Source organism: Rattus norvegicus, chromosome 1 (assembly GCF_021556685.1).
Source record: "Rattus norvegicus strain SHRSP/BbbUtx chromosome 1, alternate assembly SHRSP_T2T, whole genome shotgun sequence".
Taxonomy (NCBI): Eukaryota; Metazoa; Chordata; class Mammalia; order Rodentia; family Muridae; genus Rattus; species Rattus norvegicus.
In genome coordinates, this window is record NC_141534.1 from 212096055 (window position 1) to 212122104 (window position 26050).

A 26050-nucleotide genomic window follows, 5' to 3' on the forward strand; every position below is an offset into this window, starting at 1 on the left:
AGTTGGGGGTCCCCATAGGGTTCTTAGTTGTGTTAATCAAAGAATTTAAGAACAGACTCAGAAAAAAGCTGGAGGTAGATCCTTTTTGTTATCTGTAAGAAAAACCCTAGGGCAGGCAAGCTATAAATCTGGGCCCTTGCCAGGAAGATGACAGAGAAAAGGAAGGCGAAGATGGGTTGTGCTGTTTGTAAGCAGGCAGTGTAAGAAAAGAAGGTGTGTAATGGTGGGGAGGGCTTCAGAGAAGGAGTAAAAAGGTCCAGGATTCTGCAGACAGCTCACTGAGGCTCTGACCATAGTCCAAAAGAAAGAGACAGGGGAAAGAAAAGGGAAACATATTTTTCCAAATCAGGGCTCAGGTGAGCAGACCTAAGAGAACCTAGGAACAGCACAGAGAACAGGGATTCTGGGAGAGAACATTATATCATCTCATTCTAAGGACAGTTATTCCTCCCATCTCTTTGTCATGGCAGATGAGCTTTGACTGGCTGGCTGGTTCTACTGGATTAACGTTGAGAACAGCAGCATGTCTCTACCTGGAGGTAGATCCCATATTCAGCACCAGAAGGAAACAGCTTCTCTTTAATGAGCTCCCCGTACCTCTAATAATTGGATTTTCAGGATCCTCTCATCTTGTCTCTGACTCGGTTTCCCAGCTTGGTTATTCCCACCTCATCTCTGGTGGATGAACTCCCTTCCTGCCTCCCTGCCCTGCCCTGCCCCCACCCCACCCTTTCCACAGTTTCCTGCCTGTGATTTGTTGCTGCCTGTCCTGCCTGCCTCTTCCTGATTAGCTTTGGTTTCTTTCCCCCCACTCTGTGTGAGTGGGAGGGGCTTGCTGCTCCTCGCAGTTGTGTGGCTCTGGAACCGTGTAAAAGGTGGGGAGTGTCCCACCTTGGAGTCAGGGGCCTTGACTGTTACCTTAGAACAGCAAGGGGGAGCAGGATACATCGTGAATGCTCCTGACTGCCCAACTAAGGGCCATCTCCCCACTTCAGTTTATTGCTTTTACACTGACTACTGTGTCCTGGGTCTGACCGACGACTTTGTGATATCTCTGCCTGAGAGCGGCTAAGGAGGAAAATTAACTCATCTTCAAGGAACACACGCGCCCTGGCGGGTCGGAGCAGTGCTTCCCAGTTCAGTCTCACCTCGGCAATAGCAGCGGCTTCACCTCAGCATCAGATGGCTGCAGTTAAGCCTCTGCAGCTGGAAATGGTCTGATTGGAAAAGGGAATCCACTGCCACGATCTCCTTCATTAAATCCTTAGAAGCATGCGCCTGGCCCTTGGACTTCAGCATCACGGCGTTAGCCTGCCTTTCTAGGTCAAGGTCATCAATTTTCTTTAAAGCCCTTGCTTTAAGCTTCAGGTGTTGCCCTAGCCATGTTTGGGCGAGGACTTCCGCAAGTCTCCGCATGATTGATGGGCTTTTGCTGAAGACAGATCCCAATTCGTTTGGACAGTGGCCTTTGTGACCCAGTCACAGCATGGGTTGATTTTAGGTTGCTGTTTTTCAGAGGTGCAGACTGTGCAGAGTTCAGATGGCCATCCAGGAAAAAAAATCCTCCTCAGTGTACTTACCTCAGCTCCCACCAAGCCCATGTTCACCACAGATCACCCAAATGCATTGTGCCAGCTAGGGAGACGGCTCAGTTGGTAAAATGCTTGCCTTGCAAGCTCAAGAATCTGAGTTCAATCCCCATCACCACATTAAAGACCAGGTATGGTGGTACACTGTTGTAGACACCGTTGTAATCCCAGTTTCCCAGTAGGCAAGGACAGGTAGATCCCTGAAGCTCACTGCCCAGTCAGTATCGTCCAGTCAGTGAGTTCTAGGCTAGTGAGAGGAATTGGTCTTAACAAACAAGGTGAATGGTACCTGAGAAATGACACGTGAGATTGTCCTCTGGCCTCTAGACACACATATGTACCACCAGTGCCTGCACACACATGAACATATACATAGCATCATGAAGAAGTCCATGATGACTTCGTGGATGCGCAGTGCAGAGCGATCCTCAGTGTGAAATGCGATTCCTTGTCAGGAGTATGTTAGGGGCATAGTGGGAGTGCACTGCCCAAAGGTGTGCTGCGGTGTGCACTGTGCCAGGGATTGGGCTTTCAGCTCTGGAGATGGCCCCTTCCCTGAGTGCTTGTCCTGAGTTCTTTTGGCTTCTTCTGGCTCCTCAGGTATAAGTGGGTGATTTAAGTCTCAGTCAGGGCTAACACTGGTTGAGAAGGCAGGCATCTTAGAGTGTGTATGTAATGCCAGCCTGGGGTTGTTGATCTTCCTGTCCGGGCTGCCCAGTTTAATGAGACATATTTATGCAGTGTAGTATTTACTATTCTTCCTCGCTTTGTCTAGAGGTTCCCTCACCTTCGCTGCAGTCTCATGGAGCAGCCCTTACACTCATCTCAGGCGCCAGGCAGACATGGGCACATCCTATCTGCCTTCGTCCACAGTGCTGCTGAGACTGTTGTAGGCAGGAAACGAGCGGCAGCTGCCTTTCTGCAGTGGTGGACATGCGGCCCCAGCGCTGCTGCGTGCCTCACTGAGACCCACACGGACCGGCAGTCAATGCTGACTTGCCCCTCAGCTCTCACTGTGGGCTTGTGGCCCACTGGGAGTTGTAGATATTTGCTCCTGGTCATCCAGTCATCCGTGTAACATATAGCAATAGGACAAGCATGACCTCCTCAGTTCTTGTGGTGTAGCCCTGACTCCAGGACCTCACAATGTAACTGTTCGGAGCTAGGAGGGCTTTCAAGAGGGGATTAGGATAAATTAAGGCCAACAGGGTGACTCTGATTCACATGACTGGGGCCCTAATAAGAAGTGGGGATCAGACACAGGGTAGCCTGTGAGGACAGGGAGAAGACGCCAGCTGCAAGCCAAGGGGACAGGTCTCAGGAGGAGCCAACACTGAGATTCCTCCATCCTGGACTTCTGATGCTGTGGAAACAAACAGATGCACAGTTAAAGACTGAAACACACAGGCTGGGCTTTTCTGGTTGGATTTGACGAAGATCAAGACCCCCTGAACTTTACCCTTGCAAATTGGCTTGGCAGGCTATGGCCAATGAGCACGGTGTGGGAGATTTGTTCTTGTGGCCTCCGAAGCTCCTGTCCTGCACTGAATGGCAGACCCAGCACGGTTGATCTCTCCACCCATCCACAGTGCATACTAACCAAAGCAACTTACAGAAGTAAGGGTCTGTTTGTACTTAAAATTCCAGAGGGATCCGAATCCATGATGGCAGAGTAGAGGCATAGCAGTTGACGTTGAGAGCTCACAGCTCCCATCTTGAATTCCAAGCAAGAAGCAAAAGGAATTAACTAGAAATGGAGTGAGTCTTTTAACTCTCAGAGCCCGCCCCCACAGTGACATACTTCCTCCAGCAAGGCCACACCTCTAAATCCTTCCCAAACAGTTCTACCAACAGGGTATTGAATAGCATTCAAACACATGAGCCTATGGGGATCATTCTCATTGATGACCACCACAAGGGTCATCATCAATTATAATCACCATTACCACCCTCCACCATCACCATTATTCCTAATTGATAATTCACTATTATCTAATTGACATGCCCAGGTGTGTGATTACAAATTCAATCAAGGTGACAATCAAGATTAAAGGTCAGGGGCAGGTGATTTGCATATCTGCTACTTCACGGGGCTGTTGGGACTGACCCCAGGTATACTGCCTCATACCTCTAAGTTCAGAAATCCAAGATCCAAGTGCTGGCTTCTCCAGGATGCCCTGAGGAGCCTCTGTCCCACTCTTCGATTTTTTTTTCTCTATAGGAACATCATCCCGATAATCCTGCAGCCCCCATCCTATGCGCCACCTGTGTCATTCCTGTTTACCATCCCTGTAATGCCATGAATTAGGTCAGAGCCACCCTTCTCCAGTGCAGCCTCATCTTAATTGACCACACCTGAAAAAACATTTCTAAATACGTTTCTGTCTTCTTGGGGTGGATGTTGCTTATGGTCACCTGCATCTTTCTGGCTGCCAAACGTGTGACGTGAGGCCCAATGTACTGAGGAATCAACACGGCGGTTGCTTAGTAGGTCTGCCCAGCAGGTGGGTGGCAGACCTAGGTATTCCTGACCTGTGAATTCTGTCTCTTCCCAGAAGGGGCTCCATGGGGCACCACTGGTGCTTTCCAAACCTGCTGTTTGTTTCTGAGGGTTGGTTCTCAAACTGGGGAGGTGCAGAATGGGCGTCACTGCTCTGCCCACCAAGTGGCAGTGAGTGCCAGTCTTTGTGTAGCTTACAATGGCCAACAAGTCCTCTGGGAGGCAGCATACAGCCCTGGGCCCCTCTAGGCACTTGCCAGTTGGCAGGTTCTTGTCAGCTGTCGGGGGGGGGGGGGGGGGAGAGAGAGAGAGAGAGAGAGAGAGAGAGAGAGAGAGAGAGAGAGGCTGCTGAAATGCTCTGTGTGAGGGAACCTGAGTTGGGACGTCCCATCTGTGTACTGTAACCCAAATCCTGCAGTGATTCCTGAACTGGGAGTGGTGGGGTTATGTGCAGCCCCAGGAGGCTGTATCTCTTATCAGGCTTTTGTTGTGTCAAGATCACAGAGAGTTCTCACCTAGCCCTGGGCGGATGGAGGAGGGGGGCCCATGTGCCTCCTCTCTGGAAGGAACAACTGGTCCCACCAGGTCTTGTAACCCAGGAAGGTCAGAGGGTCACCCTGAACTCAGCCAGTGACACCTGAGAGGGGCCAACAGGAGCGTTCATTCATGTGTGGGGTGTCAGCTTCCCTGGCTGGGGTTGGAGCCGCTAGACTAGTGTTCAGGGTTGACAGGAGCTGAGCCATTCTGCAGCCATGAGAGCCTTCTGGTGCTCAGGGACAGGATCCTGAAGGCAACAGGGCCTTCGGTACCCTTAGGCAGGCCCACACAGAAACCCCTGTGAAGCACTAATTCTAGCCTCTTTCAGCAATTCCCCAGCTCTCCTAAGCTGTCTTCACAGTAGGAAAGCGCATCCCTGCACTCCTGCTATGGCTGAGCAGTGGAAACCTATTTTAATCCAAGACAAATGAAAAGTCTTAGTTAGACACGAACTTGGTCTGGCTTTGCTTCCCTTGGCTTCCAAGGAGTGCTACTGAAGGCTCCTGGGAACACAGCTGAATGTCACTCTTCCAGTTCTCACAGGCAGGGATGCATCTTTAGGAGTGTGGGTGATGGAGGCCCAGCAGAGCTGTTTAACCTTTTAAGAAATTACCTCTTGCAGTGACTGGTTTGATACTCCCCAACCCTGCTCAAATAGTTTCTCATAATTGCCACCCCTCACCCTTCAAGTGGTACGTACAGGTTGGGTTTTGTTTTCTTTTCCATTTTTTCACATGCGTGTATGTGGTGTGCATATGCACATGCATGTTTGGCTACATGATGTCCAAAGTGGATGTCTAGAGCCATCCTTCACTGACTGCTCTTTCACCTGTTCCCTGAGGCAGGGGTTAAGGCTCTACCAATCAAACCCAGAGCTTGCCCTTCTGGCTGGTGCCGTCAGCCAGCTCTGTCTGCCAGATGCACTGTCCCTGCCTTCTGGGGCTGGAATTACAGATGCATGCCACACCCACCTGGCATTTATATGAGTTCTAGGGATTTGAACTCCAATCCTCACACTCTCACGGCAAGCGCTTTTAATCATAGAGCTTTGTCACCGGCTGTCATACGGTTCTGATTTTCAGTTCAGAGACAGTGTTGGTGATGTGAAGACTCACTCTCACCCCTCAGGCTTCCCATAGTGAGCTCCTGAGGCAAGGTATCATAGTTGCCAGAGAGCAAGCCATGCACACCTCAAGGGGCACCATCGCACAGTCAGCGGCAGCACCAGGGGCTCCATGTAAATGGATGGAGAATCATGCACAAGACTCGTTTTATCTTTATCAGGAAGGAGTGCGGCTTTTACACAGGGGCACACTGGATCTATTAGGTGTTACAAATAGGAAATCATGCAGTATATCCAACCATGTGTCCCAGGGCAGCTGTAAATACCTCAAACAAAAGAGGTTTTATTTCCTAACGCAATCACACAGTTCTCAAACATGGACTTTTGTAGATGGCAATGCTATATTCCAATATGAAATGCACTGGGAGGGTGTGTGGACATTTTAAAAACATGTCATCGTTGCATATGAGGAACCTGAGTGTCGGGGGGGGGGGGTCCTGTAACCCGTGGGATGTCTTAGAGACAGCTGTATTTGGCTATGACTCTCAGTGGATATCCCCCACCACAGTGCACTCCTGCGCTCTGGTGTGCACATTTATGCATAGAATAATCTTGGTTTCGGTTCCTAGGCTGGCTGGTCAGGTAGTCTCAGGGGTTAGCCTGTCTCTACTCCCTAGTGCTGGGACTTTGTGAGGCTTCTGGGGCTCAAGCTCAGCTGCCATGCTTAGAGGGCAGGCACTTCATTGACTCCCAGCCCTGACTGAGTTCTTTTGCTTTCCCCAGCTTTTCTGTTTGAGAGACAGAGGTAAACTTTACTTCGAAGTCAGCAAGCCACGTCTCTTGGCTCCCGTGTTCTGAACACGTAGCAGTGGGGCAGAGGGGACAGGAACTGGAAGGAACAGGAATCTTTTGATCCTGTGCCCAGGTTAGTGGCTCCGATGACCTTTGGCATCCTGACTCATGCCTCTGTTCTTCCTGCAGAAGTGCATTCGATTTAACCCGGACGCCACCGTGTGGGTGGCCAAGCAGCGGATACTGTGCACGCTGAACCAAGGCCTGAAGGATGTACTCAACTATGGGCTCTTTCAGCCCGCCAGCAACGGGCGTGACGGCAAGTTCCTGGATGAGGAACGGCTCCTGCGGGAATACCCACAGCCCATGGGCCAGGGTGTGCCTTCCTTGGAGGTAAAGAGCCCTGTGTGACCGTGCGAGGGCTGGTGCTGTGCAGCCTGGGTGCAACCGAGGGCAGCATTTTAGCCAGGCTCTGGTTGGTTTTCCATTAGAAACTCAGCCACCCTACAGTTAAGGTCTGGCTCCTCTGGACCTTCCCTTTTAGGCATGTGGGTGACAGGTACCCGGTGGTCCTTCTTGGTGGCCTTAGAGGTGTGGATCAATGGCCTGATTAGCTGATGACAAAGCGGGAGCTGAGTTTATGGGGGCATCTGGATGTGGGCTGGGGTAGGATGCAGGGCTAAAGCATCGTAATCTAGCAGCAGGCTTGGACACCTTCCAATTCCATTCAGAAGCTACAGGCTGAGCTTAGAAGACACACACTCCTCAGGCAGTCCTGGCGGTCCAGTTCTTCAGGACTGACGTGTTCTGACACTTAAAAATCAAGGAAGTTCCCATCTGAGTCATGGGCGGACCTTGCCTTCTGTGGACTTGTCATGTTGTGTGGGGTAGAGGAAGAACAGAACACAGTGATGGCACTACACACTACAGAGATGGCTCAGGGGTTAAGAGCAGTGGTTGCTCTTCCAGAGGTCCCAAGTTTCCCAGCAATCACATGGGTGGCTCACAACCATCTGTAATGAGATCTAATGCCCTCTTCTGGCCAGTGGATGTATACGCAGAGCACTTAGACATTAAATAAATTTAAAAAAAGAACAGCTGCTGCTCTTCCATAGGACCCAAGTTGATTCCAGCCTCTAAACACATACACACACACACACACACACACACACACACACACACACACACAGAGGAATGCACACACACATGTACACACATACATATATACACATATACATATATACATAGACATAGACACACATATATGCACACACATGTACACACATACATATACACACATATACACATATACATATATACATAGACACAGACACACATATATGCACATACATGTACACACATATACATACACATATACACATACACACATATATACATGCATATACATATACACATATATGCACACAAATACACACATATACATACATATACACAGACACACATAGAGATTGCTTTGTGATTTTGAACACTCATTGCTGTTGCAGAGGAACTGGTTTCAATTCCCAGCACTCACTTGGTAGCTTACAACCATCTTTAACTCCAGTTCCAGGGGATCTAATGCCTTCTGACCTCCATAGTTAACAGTCACATACATGGTACATCGATATACATTCAGGCAAAACACCTGTGGACACAAAATTATATATATATTTTTTTTTGAAATAGGGTTTCTCTGTGTAGCCTTGGCTGTCCTGGAATTCACCCTGCAGATCAGGTTGGCCTCGAACTTATAGAGATCTACCTGCCTTTGCCTTCCAAGTCTAGGGTTAAAGGCATGTGTCACCACCACCCAGCATAAAATAACATTTAAAAACATTAGATTTTCTTACTTTTATTTTATATACATAAGTTTGCGCCTGTGTGTTTGGGTATGCATCAAATATGTGAAGCACCCACAGAAGCCCGATGACATCATCAGATCCCCCGCAACTGGAATTATGGATGGTGGTAGGCCATCATGTGCAGTTCTAGGAACAGAACCTGGGTCTTCTGAAGGAACAGCTAGTGCTCCTTACCATAGAGCCATCTCTCCAGCTCCCTAAGTTTAAAAAAAAAAGTCTAAAAAAGAGAAAATAATACAAGGTCAGATTTCAGTTGGGGAACTGGCGATGTGTCCCTGTGTTCCTGTCCTTTATTCCCAGGAGTGTGACAGTCTCAAGAGAAGATCAAGAAGGAGGCATAAAGTTCCTGAACCTGAGTTCAGGAAGGTCATTCCACTCTGTGGCCTTTGGGGCTGTTGTCCTTGTGAAACAGATAAGGAAACTGAGGCTGAGGTGGGAAGGTGACCAGTTCAGAGTCACTCAGCAAATAGAAGGACCTCATGTTTCCTCTCAAAGTCCAGTCATATAGCTCTTTAGCAAAGGTCTGGGTGTCTGGGAGGAGAGAGATGTGTGATAAAGCTGACCACTGGGACACTGCATGCCTCAGAGTGTTGCCACCAACTCCCAAGTCCACTTCTCTACTCTGCAATGTAATTTCCAATGCCAAGTAGGCAGCAGTGTCCTGAGAGACCAGCAGGAGCCTCTGAGCCCTGGGCAGGGGGTAAAAGGATTGCTCACACAGCTCTGACAGAGCCAACTGACAGGGAAGAGAAAGGTAACATCCACAGTGCACTCCAGACAAGCTCGGGGCAGATGGATTCCCACAGACCGTGAGCCAGCAGGATGAGGTCATGAACTCTGGTGTGTCAGGCCATCTTACTCCTTGTACTGACTGAGGACCGACTTTCACAGTTGAGAGCTTTCCCTGTGTCCTGATGGCTACCGGCGGTGGGGCTCTGCAGTACAGATGCCGGGGTCTAGGTTAAGACTACGGTTGCTTGGCCTTGGTCAGAATGCTTTTCCTTTGAGCATCCGTGTGTAGCATTTATAGTCATCTGCAACCTTTCCCTTGTTTCCATGACAGTTTCGCTACAAGAAGCGTGTGTACAAGCAGTCCAACCTGGATGAGAAGCAGCTGGCCAGGCTCCACACAAAGGTATGGGGTGTGTCGGGGTAATGCTTCCTCCACCCCATCGGGTCACCTCTGTGCTGTCTCTGGAGGACTCATTCCCCTGGGAGTGGCCCCTGGGATGAGCCTTGCTGTTCGCATTGCTAGAGACTCAGCAATGTAACCAGGGAAGCTGGTGGAGGTTGAACGGGGGTTGCTGTTCCCCTGGTGCCCGAGGGAGGTTAAAAGGCAGCAGGTATGGGGGGGGTTGGCTGTGTGGTGAGGTAGAGGGATGCTTGCTGACCACCATCTCTGGTTGCTGTTGTTGCCAAATTGGAACAGACCTTATAAAGGCAGGAAGTTCTGGTACAATGAGAGGAGAGTTCTGTGCTAGCTGGAGGGGTCTGTGCCCACTGATGAGTCCCTGTGTCACACACCAGACATGCCAGGGAGGCCCTGTGAGCCAGGAGCATGCCTGGAGCAGGAGGCAGAGATCCTGAGGCATGTGGGTGGAGCCTGGGGAACAGGGGGTGGACACTGCCTCTCCTTACACACCCTGAGGTGCCTGGTGCAAGCCGGCTGAGCTCCCCTGCTATGGGGAGTGCGCCTGGAGCTTTCACAACCTGCAGGTTCCTTGTTCCTCAGACGGAGCAGGGTTGCTGCCGTGGGTTTCATTCTATCTTCGGTTAATTTTTTAAAAAAATTAGTTCTTTGACAATTTTATACTGTATGATCCATCCTGTATAAATGCATTTCGATAGATCTACAATTCTCTCTTGCCTCCCTCTCATCTCTATCAGCCCCCATAGTTCCTGCCACTCTCGTTCCACCAGGGCCATCTGTGTGACCATTGGGTTGAGCCTATCTACTGGAGCCAGATGGGCTCACCAGTGAATTCACAACTGAAGCCAATGACTTCTCAGTTTCCTTGAATGTATCAGCGAAGAGTTCAGCCATGAGGGGTAGACCAGAGCCCCTCATACACCCATGTCTGAGTACTGATGGACACACTCCTGTGCAGACCCAGTGCAGGCATCTATGACTGCTGACTACAAGACTGCAATGTCTGTGTCTTGCCAGGAGATGGCACTGTGCAGCCCTTCTCCCTGTCTTCCAGCTCTTGCTGTCTTTCCTCCCTCTCTTCCCCAATGTTCTCAAAGCCTTAGAGGGGACAGTATCAGTGTCTCATTTCAGGCTGAGCAGTGACAAGTTGCTTATTCTCAGCACCTGTGCAACCAGGGGGCTCTGCAAGCACTGAGAAGAGAGTTTTCTCAGATTAAGGCCAAGAGTAACATTGTTTAGGGAGTGAACAGATATTTAATAGTCCACTTGGCACCATGTCAATTTAGTGTTTCCCCAAGGGCCTGTGACTTTCCCTACCATGGATTTTTGACCCAGTTTATAGCACTGGGCTTAGATTCCTGCTGTGGAGTGGGCCTCAAAGGCAATCAGGGAGTGGTTACTCCCACTAATCTGCCGCTGTCATGCTATTGCCAGCGGATTGATATTGTGGATTATAGGATTTATAGCTGGACGAGACCGTTGGTGCCCTATCTCCCCGAAGATAGGGCTATTTCATAACTTTTCAGAGTTATTGAAGCTAGCCGCCCACGAGGAAGTGTCCAGCTCAGGCCCATTTTGATTTCTCGATATCATGAAATAAGCTGTGTCCTGTCTCCAGCTCTAGTCTCATTATCTAGTTCTCGTGAACAACCCAAACGGCAGCAGCCTGTGGTGCTTCAGGGTCCTCTGTGGCCTCCCTGGCCAACATTGTTTTAAGTTTTGTGCCTAAGTTATCCAGGAAGAGGCTGGGCTCTTCCTGATCCTGCGGCTGAGCTGTCTGCTGAGGTTGGATGTTGTAACTTCTCTAATAGAAGAGGCAGGCAGGCCTGGGAGGCTCAGGTCCTGTGGCTGACCTCTGTGACCATCCTGGACTAGGTGTCCCCGAGGGCAGGTGTCACTGTCTCGATCTGGGTCTTGTGGGGTGTGGTTCAGCAGTTTCCTCTTACGGATGAGAGACCCCCAGCCTCAGCCTCAGTCTTCCTTCTGGGAATGGAGTAGGTCTGAGTGAGTCCCGGAAATTATCAACTGTCACCCTGCCCCAGTGATCTGCTCTCACCACACGAGAGCATCGCTTGTTCCCAATATGGCGGAACCTACTTCTGCATTTATCATAACTTAAAAACCACAGGCAGACTGAAATTCCCTCGACTCTCTGACATTATAGCTAGAAGTTGGATTCCTGGGTGCCCAGGTTATGGCTGTCAGTAGAATAAGCTCTCTTTAGATGGTTATGAACTCCACTCACCAGGGTTCCCCACCTTAATGACCAAGAGACCCCTAGTGTCATTATGTAGGAAGTATAGTTTGTTGTGAGAATTCTGGAGGGACAGACATTGAGGTGTTGGTACAAAGATAACAAATAGCTAGGATTCTGAGACATTCATCCAGTACAGGCCCATGGTGTTGGCTGTGTGTTGCTCTTGTGCTTGGCCTCATGTGAACCTTGGTGGTAGTGGAGGGGTGGGAGGTCAGCAGTGCCCTGTGCAGAGGAGGCAATCTTTTCTTAGTCTATAAAGATCCTCCCTCCCTTCCTCCTTTCTCATCTATCTTCCTTCCTCCCCTCTTTTCTCCCTCCTTCCCTCCATTCCTTTCTTTCTCTCTCTTTTCCTTCCTTCCTTCCTTCCTTCCTTCCTTCCTTCCTTCCTTTCCTTCTTTTCTTTCCCCAGCATGAGCTCATGTAGTCCAACTAGCTTTGAAATCATTCTGTAGCTAAGGATGACATTGAACCTCTGATCCTCCTGGCTCCAACAGGAGCTTAGATTAAAGGTATGCACCTACACATCCACTACTTGGCTCAAACCCAGGGCCTCATTCATGCCCACTGAACCTCACCCTTGCCCCTGTAAATACATTTTTCACAAAGACGTTTCTGTTTTGTTTGTTTCTTCTCCAGACCAATCTGAAGAAGTTTATGGACCACACTCAGCATCGCTCAGTGGAGAAACTGGTCAAGCTCCTGGACAGAGGCCTGGATCCCAATTTCCATGACCTGGAGACTGGAGGTGGGTGTTCATTAGGGAGGTCTTTTCTGTACTCTGGTGAATAAAGCATTCGGCCATTCCTTGGTTCAGATTTCTCTGCATCATTTGTCTCTTATGTTTTACTGGATTTTGAGTGGCCCCTTGTCTTAGTTAGGGTTTCCATTGCTGTAATGAAACACCATGACCAAAGTAACTTGGGAAGGAAAGGGTTTATTCAGGTTTTCATATCATGGTTTATCAGAGGAAATCAGGACAGGAACTTAAACAGAGCAGGAACCTGGAGGCTGATGCAGAGGCCAGTTACTGACTTGCTTCCTATGGCTTGCTCAGCCCTCTTTCTTATAGAACCCAGGACCACCAGCCCAGCCCAGGGAAGTCACCACCCACAATTGGCTGCCCCCCATCAATCACTAAATAAGAGAATGCCCTACAGAGAGAGCTCAGGGGACATTTTCTCAGTTGAGGTTCCTTCCTTTCAGATAACTCTAGCTTGTGTCAAGTTGATGTAAAATTAGCTGCTACGTTCCCCAGGCGTGTAACTTCAGCTCTGAAGGCCTGTATTTGTCTCCTTGCTGTCTGAGTCTCCAGCTCAATACATGCACACAGTAGGTGCACCTTGCATAGGTGTTAGGAAAGAAGAAAGCAAATGGGTGCAATACATGTGTGGGGCTGTTGCCGGCTGACTGGGGGCCTTCTGCAGAGCCCCTAGGCTGCATGTGCTAACCAGCCAGCCCTACAGCATGCTTGGGTTGTCCCTCTGCCTGGGTGCAGGCTTCCTCACAGACAGGCAGCTGCATGCACATGTCTTATGCTCCCTGCTGGATGCTGAGTTCCTTGGTCTTGAAATAACCTTGGGAGAAAGCTGCACTGGTTGGGAGAGGGCTCTTGGCTCTGCACTGCTAACACCTGGTCTGACTGTTCTTTGCTGTGGGCTAGACCTAGTCTTTGTGGGGTGCTGCTGAGCTGCCACTAGATCCAGAGTGCCTTCCTGTATTGCTAGTATCTCCTGCTTTTCTGGGCAGAGCTTAACCGAAGCCCAGGTGAACACTGGCTGAGGAGGAATGATATGGTTGAGGGTGGCGGGCAGAGATCCAGGCACTCTCTCCACAGAAGCTTGGATCAGTTTGGCCTGGTATGTGATCTCAGGACAAGAGAGATTTGACCTTAGCAGTGGGGTTCTTTTTCTTGCCTTCTTTCCTTCTCTCCCTCCCTCTCCTCCCAGGCTACCCCAGGCCTACTGCTGGCTCCCCAATGGCTTCTTGTCACACCTTGAAATTACTGTGTTGCACAAGATATGAAGGTGTCTTATAAAGTGTGGATTTTGTTTGTCATTTGGGGCAGCCTGGCTGACCCCTCAAGCTGAGGTGGGCCCCACTGGGTACTGATGTAACCAGCATGACCTAGTCTGAGCCCTGATGTGGACTGGGTTGCCTCCTTGCTCCTGTGTTTCTTTGGGTTTATCTGTAAGCAGCATGAGAACCAGGAGAGGGCTTGTTTCTGAGGATGGTGGTGACATCCAACATATGAGGAGAGATTAGGAGTCCTGGTGAGGGGATGTGAGAGGTGGTCCTGACCAGAATGAGCAGGCACCAGGGTCCCTGCAGGAAGAAAGTGATGCTTCGGTGCCTTTTGGTGATACTATGCCTCCTATGGCCTCAGGGATCCTGGCTTTGCACTGTCTGGTCCCTGCTTTCCCCATGGCTCTATGTTGATGCTCCCACGCATTAGCCTTGGGCTGGCTCTGGCTTGCTCAGCATGGATGGGAGCTGCCTTGTCCCATTCAATGGCACATAGCTCCAGTACTCTTGATATGGAAGTGAAGTGTAGCCAGAATGGCACATGTCCACAACCCCAGCACACAGAAAGCTAAGACAGGAGGATAGCAGTTCACTGCCAGCTTGGGCACATAGAAAGACCCTGTCTCAGATTAAAAGGTAAGAGAAGACCATGGGTGTAGTTCAGTGGTAGAGTGCTTTTAGGTTCCATCCCCATCACCAAAAAAAAAAAGAGGGAAATGATCTATGGGCCTGTGGGTTCCTAAGGATGAACTGGAGCCTTCAAATCTCCACAGGTGACCTTCATCCAGGCTTGGGGCTCTGTCCTCAAGGTCTGTGGCCTGTATTTTCTCCTAAGTATGAGTCATTGGTCTTGGTAGAAAGCTGCTTAGGTCTGGTTCTCTCTCCTTGTTTCATAGTGACTGTTTCTAGAAGATTCTATAAGGGATCAGACCAGGCAGTGTGAGACTCTCGCCTTGACATGTTTATTAGGACATGGCTGGTGTTTGCAATGGGAGTTTTCTTCCTGACGAGAGCTGCAGCTCCTTTGCTCCCATCCCCTTGTACATCAGGGTCTCTGGTTCTGTGGTTTAAGCAGCTGTCATCCTGGGGTAGACCCCAGTTGATACTGACCGTCTTGAAGCAGAGGCATGCATGTGGTGGCCTCCCTTAGCCCTATCTAGAGCTAGAACAGAGGTAGTAATGATGAGCAAGGAGCTGGTGCTTAGAGAAATTCCAAGAAATTCTGCCCTCTCAGCACCAGGTGTGAGGGACCTGGAAGCTCAGAGCATGGAGCCCACAAGGGATGATTGTTCCGTGTTCTCTGAAATGCAGCCAGCCTTGTACCTGAGGGGCCCATGTTCAGTGAAACCCCTGATCCAGCTAACCAGGTGTCTTAGTTAGGGTTTTATTGCTGTGAACAGACACCATGGCCAAGGAAACTCTTATAAAGGACAACATTTAATTGGGGCTGGTTTACAGGTTCAGAGGTTCAGTCCATTATCATCAAGACAGGAACATGGCAGCGTCCAGGTAGGTGTGGGAGGAGCTGAGAGGTCTACATCTTCATCTGAAGGCTGCTAGCAGAATATTGGCTTCCAGGCAGCTAGAGTCTTAAAGCCCACACCCACAGTGCCACACCTACTCCAAAAAGGCCACAACCACTTGAACAGGTCCACTCCCTGGGCCGAGTATATACAAACCATCACACCAGGGATTGACAAAGAAAACCAAAAAGCATGTCTGTCCTCTCTCCTGTCATTGCCCTCTAAGAGACAGACTATGGCATCTATTTACTTCTTAATGGAATCCATTGGTCTTAGAATAATCTGGAGATGACTAAAAGTCAAATATGACATGGCTTTATAGGCTTTATAGAAGGAGCTTGTGGAGGTGACACCTTTAATCCCAGCACTTGGGAGGCAGAGGCAGAGGCAGAGGGGCAGAGAGGCAGAGGCAGAGGCAGAGGCAGAGGCAGAGAGGGGCAGAGAGGGGCAGAGAGGCAGAGAGGCAGAGAGGGGCAGAGAGGGGCAGAGGCAGAGAGGCAGAGGCAGAGAGGCAGAGGAAGGTGGATTTCTGTGAGTTTGAGGCTAGCCTGTACTACAAACCAAGTTCCAGGATAGCCAAGGCTATATAGTAAAACCCTGTCTGGAGAGAAAGAGGAAGAGGAAGAAGAAGAGGGAAAGGGAGAGGGAGAGGGAGCAGGAGCGGGAGAGAGAGCCCCAGGGCTCCTGGACGTTTTCCTCCACAGGTACTGAGGGGCAGCTGTGTAACTGTGGCTACAGTGTAGGCTGTTGGCTGATAAAAATGAGCAAAGGCTGAGAGAAGCAACGGGTCTGCTAAGTGGGTCCTGGTGCCGCTCTCCTGGTCTAGGGTGGCTGTTTTGGAGTCACCACAAAGGCAGCAGTAGCCAGATGTAGCTGCAGAGCACAACAGACATATGGGGTTGGAGAGGGGACACCATTCTAGAAATTCTTCCCTACCTTACCCACAGAGGGCTTGGGGTTTGATGTCTGTGTTAGGGGTGTGTGTGTGTGTGTGTGTGTGTGTGTGTGTGTTTCTCACTGTCTCACTGGTCTGGTGTTCCCAAGCTAGGCCAGCTGGCTGGTGAGTCCCAGGCTCCCACCTGTCTCTATGTCCCCTGCACTGGGATTATAAGTGGATGCCCTCATGCATGGCTTTTTATGTAGGTTCAGGGGGATCTGAACTCAATTCCTTATGTGTGCACAGCAAACACTTTAGCAACGAAACCATCTAATTCCCAGGCCTAACACTTGTTTTCCCGGTAGACACTTGCCTCCTCTAGCTCTAACAGACTTCGGTTGTTCCTTACACATTTTGGAGGCTCCGAGCTGGGGTTGGTGACTTTCTGAGTCACTCTCTGAACAGCAGACTCGCTGCACACCAAACACCTTTGCTCCCTTTAGAGAGTCAAATTCAGCTTCCTTCGGAAGGCCGAGGCATGCCACCAGCCTCAGCCTCAGCCTCAGCTCTGCATCTCAGAGTCAGCTGCACTGGCACTGGGGAGCCATAATTGAGGCAGCAGTCATTCTGGGTTGACTGACATGCAAGTGACATGGGAATCCTGGTGGGGTGACCTGCCACTTAAAACCACACGGTCCATCAACAATAGTAGATGTCTGTAGCTGCTGGGAGTGTCAATTTCATTCAATAGCATGAAGAGAAAACTGAAGACTTCTCTCCTAGTGGAGGGGTCCTTGCCTCTCTGCCACAGTGGGACCTCTAGGATGTCAGGTGGATGACAGCTCCAAGTTCTGGAAAGGCAGTCACAGTGACAGCCCTAGGGGACTTAGTCCATCCCTTTCGCACCACCCTGAGCCACCTTGCTCATCTGGGCTCACCTCTAAGACCTGGCTACCACTGGTCCTAGTCAGCTTTCTATTGCTGTGATAAGCATAGTGATCAAAACTAGCTTGGGGAGGCAAGGGCTTAATGCAGCCCGCGATTGAAGTCTATTGTGAAGGGAAGCCAGGACAGGAATGTGAGGCAGGAACCTTGGGATAGAACTGAAGCAGAAGCCATGGAGGAATGTTGCTCACCATCTTGCTCCCCATGGGTTGCTCAGCCTGCCTCATAGGATCTAGGCCAAGGGTGACATCTCCCAAAGTGGGACCCTCCCACATCAATAGTTAACCCAGAAAATGTGCCACAGGCTTGCCCACAGGCCGTTCTGATGGAAGTGTTTTCTCAATTGAGGGTCCCTCTTCTTATCTTATGTCAAGTTGATAAAATCCCAAGCAGTACACCAAGCGAGAGGTTCCGGCAGTGATGCTAGAAACTGTCAGTGGGGGTGGGGGTGGCTACTAGCTAAGTTCTTTATCATCCTTGAGAGGCGCTGTTTCCACCCACATATGACTGTAGTGGACTCCTGGGGAGCCCCGTCCAGCTCCCACAAGGCCCAATTAGAAGCTTTTGTGGACATTCGACTTCCCCTTACTCGGAGCTCTGTGACTTGGGGAGTGGAGGGGCCTGTCTGATGACTTATGGTCTGTATCTGTCACACAATTAATCACAGCGTGTGATCAATACCCCAGGAATTGCAGTGTCTGGAGGGAGCGGGGTTCTGAGACCTCATAAACATGAGCCTGCAGACAACGGGAGGTGAGCAAATGAAGGCAGCCAGTTCATAAATACTGCCTCCTCCGGTGAGCCGGGTGCGTCTGGTTGGTCCTTGGAGTTCTAATAAAGAGGCCTATTGTTAGGCAAGAACTCAGATGCGGTGCCTACTTATTTTGCAATTCTTCTTCATGCGCCTGCTCCCGTAGAAGCATGGGAAGCTCATGAGCTAGAAGATAAGGTTCATCAAATATGGAAGGTGAACCACGAAAGGCAGCCTGAGAAGGAAATGAGTCTGGGCTTGGGTCTAGGGTTCATAAAGAACCAGTCTTAGGGTCACGGAAAAATCCCACTGGGTGGCTGGGGGTGTAGCTCAGAGCCAGAACATACAGAGCCTGTATGCCTGAGGTCTTGGGTTCCAGCCCAACTACTGCCCAAACAGCAAACAGCTGAGGCGGGTGCGGTGCCTGCAGTTCCAATGCTCAGGGTGGGAGGCAAGAGGATCCAGAGTTCAAGGCCATCCTCCAGTTGCATAGCAAGTTGGAAAACTAGCCTAGGATACATGAGACCATGTCTCAAAAATTATCAGTTAATTAACTCTCGCCCCGAGTGTGAACCGTTCCCACATGCACTTATGCCAGCCTCTCTGTCGCTAACAGTCAAAACTGCTGTGCTGTGTTTGTCACACTGAGGCTCAGAGTTTAACTATGGCCATGCTTGGGGGTCATGGATCTGTGGGGTTTGTCAAGTGTGTGACTCCTGTACCTACCATCATCATCATCGGGGATCCCACCACTCTCTACACACCCCCATGCTTGGCTGTTTACTCCCCCCACCCAGCCACAGTCACCTGTGTCTCTGTTGTCGCCTCCTTTCCTACAGCGTCTGTGGGAACTGGGCAGTATGTTGCAGTCAGACTGGCTTCATTCACTCAGTGTCCTGTGCCCAAGTTTCAACTGTGTCTGTTTGTGTCTCTTTATCGTATTTACTTGGGTGTTGGGGGAGCATGTGCACCGTGCACATATGTGGAGGTCAGAGGAACTCTGTGAAGTCGTTTCTCGCTTTTTACTTTTATGTGGGTGCTGGAATTGAACTCAGATTCTCAGGTTTTCTCTGTAAGCACTTTACCTACTGAGCCATCTCAGTAGGCCTAGCAGAATTCTTCATATATGGTTCCTCCCAACTTGTTCCCCCTGGCTTGCTTTGTAATAGAAGCCTGGACCACCAGCTCAGGGATGGCACCATCCACAATGGCCCTCCCCATCAATCACTAATTAAGAAAAGCTACAGGCTTTTCTACAGCCTGATCTTACGGAGTCATTTTCTTAATTGAGGTTCCTTCTTTCAAATGACTAACTTGTGTTAAGTTGACCTAAAATTGTTCAACACCAAGTGGTTGCTGGGAATTGAACCCAGGTTCTCTAGAAGGGCAGTCAGTGCTCTTAACCACTGAATCACCTCTCCAGCCCCACTGTGCTTTGCTCTGTAAGATGATGCCGAGCTGTCCTTCAGAACGCCCTAGGTGGCTACACCCTGTCTCATTTGTGCCAGTGATGAGGGAGCAGGGCTCTCTGCCCTCAAGGGTTAAGGGCTCAGTGTTTTGTGTTTGGCTATTCTGACCCTGCAGCATGACCCCTGCAGAGTCCCCTTGAGGTGAGAGTGCATCTCCTAGGGACCTGGGAAACAGCACACCAGTGTTCCGTGTGGAACCCATCACCGTCTGTCAGTTCCCTTTGTTGGGGATTTTGCTCAGGCCTCTCGACCACTTGGGGAGGGGGTATTGAGTTGTTCTCTGTCATATTGGATATCAGCATCTCATACATTAGTGTTTGTTGTTGGAAATAGTTTCTCTAAGCCTGTGAGTAACAGATTGACTTTACATGAAGTCCCTCACCCTATGTAAGAGCCTTGAGGTGTTTTTTAACTTTAAAATTATTATTTATGTGTATATGTGTTTGTGTGTGTGTGTGCATGCATGTGCATGCATGTGTACATGTGCGTGCATGCGTGCGTGCGTATGCCCATAGAGGCCAGCAGAGGGCATCAGATCCCCTAGAGCTGGAGTTACAGGCAGTTGGGTGCTACCTGACTCAGGTGCTGGGAGCCAAATTCAAAACTTCCGCAAGAGCAGCCTGTGCTCTTAATTGCAGAGCCATCTCTCTGGCCCAAAGGTTTTTGTTTTGTTGTTGTTCATTTTTTAATAAACCTGTCTTAGAAAAGCTTTGGCTTAGGGAGTTTCTGCAGACCGCTCACCCACTGCTACCCTGTGACATCAGCATGGTGTATTTTGCCACCGTTAACCCTCATATCCACATGCGAGTGTTACAAAGTCCATGCACTATTCTGATTTCCTCAGTTTTCCTAAATGCTTTCTTCCTGTGAGAGGATTTCAGGATTTCACCTTTACTTGCCCTGTCTCTACAGGCCGAATGGCTCTGATGGTTGCTTGGTCTTGATGACCTTGGCAGCTTTGAGAACTGGTGTGGTATTTATTCACATGCCTCTGTGCACACGTGTCCAGTGCTTTCCTCTTGACTGAACCTAGATCCTGTAAACACGGGAAGGTGTGGGGCTGGCAGGAAGACGGCAGAAGTGAAACAGACATCTCACCGTGGGTGGGGGCTCCTGCTGTCAGCCAAACTGACTGCTGACCTCCCTAGCATGGCCCTCACTGCAGCTTTCCTTCCCTGAGAGCCGCCTGCTGAGCCTGTCCCATACAGGTACAGGGCTCAGATGGTACAGCCCACTGTTGAATGGGGATTTATGTCCTGCCCCCTGAAGGGTACCGTGGCTGTCCTTGAGACTGTCCCCCTTGCTGCCACTTACTGGTTACCCAGTCTCTGTGTGGGTTGTGCTTTATGCAGGTGTCTCTGAGGATCCCTCAGGTCTGAGCTCCAGGGACGCTCGTCACACAGAACCTGTGCACCTCCCCTGGCAGCCTGTGTCACCTCTAGATTGCTTATAAAACCTGATTCATGGACACTGTGAAAAATCTCTCTTACATTGCGTTATTTCTTGGTTATATTTTATTGTTGTTATTTTTCAACCTGCGCATTGCATTAACTTTCCTCGGAAGACGTGAGTGAACTAAGGTTCACTCTGGATGGAGCAGAACGAAGAAACAACTCCAAGCCCAGCCCAGACCAATGACTTAATGTCACTTAATCAGGCTTGGTGACAGGAGCAGTACAGAGAGGGGACACTCGTAGGAGTCTGGCTGAGGGGACTCTCACAGGAGCCTTGGTGAAGGGTCACTTATAGGAGTGTGGGTGACCCTAAAGCAGCTGCATCACTGCAAAGCCCCACCCCAACTTGGGTAATGTCCCCACCCCACTTCATTAACCTTCAGCTTGTATCCTTTAGCACCTTGGAAGAGACCACATGTAGCTGGGCAGAATTTCATACAAAAAAGGCCAGGTGGGAGCAGCTGGATCTCAGGCCTGGGCCTGATGACCTTCCCCTCCCCTTGTTCTGTGAGAGAATATCCTCTGGCCTGACCTTGGGGGTCTCTTGTGGGCATCAGCTGCTCTGGTGAAGATGGGGGCAGCTGGTATTAGAGAGGAGAGGGTTTCCTGTTGTTGGAAACTCACAACTCACAACTGAGTGGCTGGCTGACACTGTGGCCTCTGAACTCAAGCCGGAAAGCAGTTCTCCGTGGTGTATTTGTTCTGCATCTTGCCTTTTACACTTGGGGTGGCTCAGGTCAGCCTGTGTGCCCCGTCTCCAGTCCCCACATCTGTGATACGCTCATTACTCCTCCCTGTGTTAAATTTTCCATCCTGGGACCCTTTAGCCTCCTAAATCAGTGTTTGAAGAACTGTGCTAGAGGTCACCCAGTCCTGACACGGGAGATAGCGCCCCTTGAGATGCTTGGTTTCTGGGACCCCTTGTCTTGTACATGGAACACACACACACACACACACACACACACACACACACACACACACACCCTCCAGCTGCCGCTCTGAGTCCCTTACACCCCCACCTTGCCCTCCCTGGGGTGCTGTATCCCTGTAGCCTGCCTGAAGGGTTTCAGCTGGCCTGCTGGGTCCTGCCTCTTTCCTGTCCTCCTGGTACCTCTTGGAACACATCTGGTTACTTCCCAGCTACGACATTCCCAGGATATCTCTAGGGTGTCGGTGTGTATAACTTTAAGGTTAAGTGACCCAAGTTTGGGTACCAGCCTTTGCTCAGGTGTACTCGCTAAAATTCTAAAGTGGTTTTAAAACCAAGGAGTTTTCAGAATGTGAAAAATGAGGGCTATTTTCAAGACGCTCTTGCAAACACCTGTGTGGGGCCATCTCTCAGGTAACCTGAGGCTCATTGTTTTGACTGGACATGGCCAGTGAGCCCTGGGTATCCACTTGTCTCTGCTGGGGTGACAGACACGCACACTAGCACTCAGCTTTTGCTGGGGATCCAACAGGCGCCCTACCCACTGAGCTTCTTCCCCTGCCTTGAGATGGAGACTCAAAACCAACAGCTCTCAACCTGTGGGTCGCAACTCCTTTAGGGGTTGAAAGACACTTTCAGAGGAGCCGCATATCAGATATCCTGCATGTAAGATCTTTACGATTCATAACAGCAGCAAAATTACAGTTATGAGGTAGCAACGACATAATTTTCTGGTCAGAGGTCACCACAACATGAGGAACTGTATCAAAGGGTCACAGCCTTAGGAAGATTAGGAAGATCCCTGTAGAGTGTTGTCACTCTGGGTCACAGAAACTTGTAGGTTGTCCTGGTGCTCTGTGGTCACCTGAATGTGGCACCTAGAGGACCCCAGTTCTTATCTCTGTGGGAGCCCTGCAGCCTAGTTTCTGACAGCCACAAAGGGTCTGCGTGGGTGCGTTATGAAATGGAAAGAGAGAGGGTGCTAGCCTTTCCAGCATCCGGTTAGAGTTCTCCACAGTTGTTCCTATGAGGGACATGTCAAGATGGCGCCCAGGCTTCTGTCCTCAGTGAGTGTGCTAGGACTCTCCAGGACTCATAGCACCAAGGCCCACACAATGGAACCCCTGCTGCTGCTGTTTTGATTTGCTTGTGTGACCCCTTGTGACTCTGTCATTTTCATGAGGTTGTCTGAGTCACCTGACAGCGTGAGGAATGGGAACCGGAACTGTAGGCCCAACTTCATGCATTCTAATGGGGAAGAGTGCACAGTGAGGCTTGGCAGCACTCTTAGAGTGCTCGTTCTAATGCCTCTTTGTTTGTCCCCTCAGAGACGCCCCTGACCCTGGCTGCCCAGCTCGATGGCTCCATGGAGGTCATCAAAGCTCTCAGAAATGGGGGTGCACATTTGGACTTCCGCTCCAGGGATGGGATGACTGCCCTTCACAAGGCTGCCCGGATGAGGAACCAGGTTGCCCTGAAGGTATGTCCTGGGCCTGACTCATGTGGGCAGCAGGGCCCTTTATCTGGTTCTTGAGCTATCCTCACAATGGTTTTCTCTCCAGGGAACCATGAATCCTGTCCCCACTGGAGCTTGGAAGGGCAGCTGAACACCAGGCTCTCCCACCTGCTCTGTGCTATAGCTGCTTCTAGAACTAACCACCTTAGGCTACCTTGATCCCTCTCATCCACAGAAGAGTTCATGTTTCCAATGCACGAGCTGGTGAAAAGCCTGTTGTTGTCCCTCAGAGGAGGCCTCTAGTCCAGTAGAAGCCCTGACAGCCTCATTGCCCCCCGTGTTGCATCTCTGGGAGCCAGACAGCTGTACCCACATCCGTCTTCTCCTGAACTTCCATGTGGCATATAGTACACCCATCTTTCCAACCCCCTTTTCCTATGCCTGCCTTTCTAGGTCCTTTTTCCCCCCAACACCTGCCTCTCCCACAGCCATCTTCCCACATCCTCCTCCCTGTGACGTCCTCCCATGACCATTTTTTCCCACTGCTAGGCAGCTTTCAGTCTCTTCCTTTCCTCATTTCCCATCTTCCTTTCTCCCACATCTTTGCTCCTTGCTCCTGTCTGGCAGCATATGCTGCATTGTCCAGAGAGAAGGTGGCACCTGATGAGGAGGCCAGGTCTCCTGGCTGCAGCTTGATCCAAGATGGAGGTTTTCCTGCCATCCCTACCTCACCTCAGCTTCACCTTCCTACAGGCTTCTGGAGATCCTACATGTTCCTGACCCTACTCAGAGGCTCACTACCCCTGCCTCACTGCCCTGTGTGTTAGTTCAAATGCTATGGATCGTCCTACCAGATGCTATCCTGGTGGCTCTCTACAGCTGTCTTCTGGGATGCAGGATTCTAGGTGCCAGCAGGAACCTGTCAAGGAGCCACAGTTGCCAACTGTGTCTCATCTGGATGAAAGTGGTGTTCCTGCATTCCCGAATATCACCTGTCACTTCCATCGGCAGTTAGGACTCTCCAGTTTTGTGCATGACAGAGGAAAACATCAGGTGTCCAGGCATGACTCACCTTGGCCTGTGGGAAAGCGGTCCATGTATGTCTTCAACTAATTCCGTGTAAGAAACCAGTGACAACTTTAAATTCTTCCCCTAGACCCTCCTGGAGCTTGGCGCCTCCCCAGATTACAAAGACAGCTACGGGCTCACACCGCTGTATCACACGGCCATTGTGGGGGGTGACCCTTACTGCTGCGAGCTCCTTCTCCACGAGCATGCCTCCGTGTGCTGCAAGGATGAAAATGGCTGGCACGAGATTCACCAGGTATGGCTCTGCTCGTCAGGCCCGCTGCTGAGATCCCCGCCCTGCAATGCCAGACCCAGCCCACAGCCACTGAGTGCCAGGCCCTGAAAGTTTACACGAATCTTCAGCATGTACAGGCTGACACATTTATGGCTATTTCCCACTTTGCAGGAGAAACTAGGTGGCCACGTGAGACTGCTGTGTAGCTACAGCAACCGTTACTTAGAGTGGGGATGGCAGTGAAGGTGTGCATCCCTGATCATGCTCTCCAGGCCCCAACATTCTAGGAACATGGCAAAGGAGGTACCAGGACCCAGGATGAGGCCTGATATTTTTGCACAAGGCATGAGGTTTTTAGGTATTACCTTCTTAGCATGAGACTAGGAGATGCATCACCTTGTAACCATAGGGCCAGGAGGTGTGACACCTATGACACTGGCAAGAAACAGAATCTGCCTGACGGTTCTAGAAGGGCTGTCATGACCCAGGTGTAGGAAGGGAGGGTCCAAGGTCAAGCTGAGCCTGTACCCAAGCCAAGCAGCTATGGGAGCCATTGCCAGCTCTCGATGTTGAGACCGGAAGGGCCGGTATTTCTGGGGCTGGCTGGGTGGAGCTAAGCCAGCACGGCTGGGCTCAGAGGGCTAGTGGAAGGAATGTTGAGTCCTCCAAAGCTGGAGATTATAGCCTGGAAGTCAAGGGTGGAGAAGGGGTCTGGGTGGGTGGGCAGATAGGGAGTCAGGGAGGTCAGGGAAGAGAGCAGGGAATCTCTCATTGGCCTTGGTATGACGGTTGTACATCATGGTTCTTAGTCTCTCCCTCAATCTCTTAAAGCCTGTGCCCCCTTCCTTCCACACCTGCCTCTCCTGGACAGAGGGGTTGTATGCCCATCCACCCAGTGTGGTCCAGAGCCCAGGGCTGCAGACTGTCCCTCCCTCCCCTGGCCTGGCACTTATGGGTGGGCCCCACAGCTTGGAGAAGTCCCCAAGCCTGCACCGGGGGAGTGATACTCTTTGACACCTGCTGGAAGAAGTCCAAGTGCACACCGGGCGGGGACTTCCGAGCAGCAAGCACAATGACTGTCTTGTCCATGTAGCTGATGTGAGACGGGCTGCCGTTCCCATGCTTACTTTGTGAAGGACTTTCTCCCCACGGTGCCCAACTTTGGGTGACAGACTGCTGCTCTGACGGTGTACTTTAAGAGGGAACGGGTGTTTAAGAAGCCAGGAGACTCCCCACACAAGGCGGGGCCTGTCCAATCAGCAGAGGCTCTTTTGGGGAAGCCAGAGTCATCGAGAAAAACCCAGCTCTGTCCCAGATGCCTTCAGGCTCCTGCTACAGCACCAGCCACTCACCAGGCTTCCAGCCTCCCTGTGGACGTCACTCTGGCTGCCCCACCATGGTGGAAAACAACTCTTTAAAACATTATGATTTCATATCTCTCTCTCTGCCTCCACATATACATTTCAAAGTACAGTCATCTCTCAGGACCCTCGAGGGTCCCACTCCAGGACTTTCCAGTGAAACCAAGATTCGAGATGCTCCAATCCCTTCTATAATATTGTGCGGCATTTA

At 50.5% G+C, this 26050-nt stretch overlaps 1 protein-coding gene across 6 annotated transcripts in view; it reads left to right on the top strand.

Moving 5' to 3' along the window:
- Shank2 (SH3 and multiple ankyrin repeat domains 2) overlaps positions 1-26050 on the top strand; it is a 443362-nt gene that overhangs the window by 67592 nt on the left and 349720 nt on the right. For all 6 annotated transcript variants that reach the window (XM_087605433.1, XM_087605682.1, XM_087605374.1 and 3 more), the window contains 5 exon segments: positions 6671-6874; positions 9407-9478; positions 12387-12495; positions 23048-23199; positions 24332-24499. In XM_087605433.1, the coding sequence (XP_087461559.1) occupies positions 6671-6874; positions 9407-9478; positions 12387-12495; positions 23048-23199; positions 24332-24499 (705 nt within the window).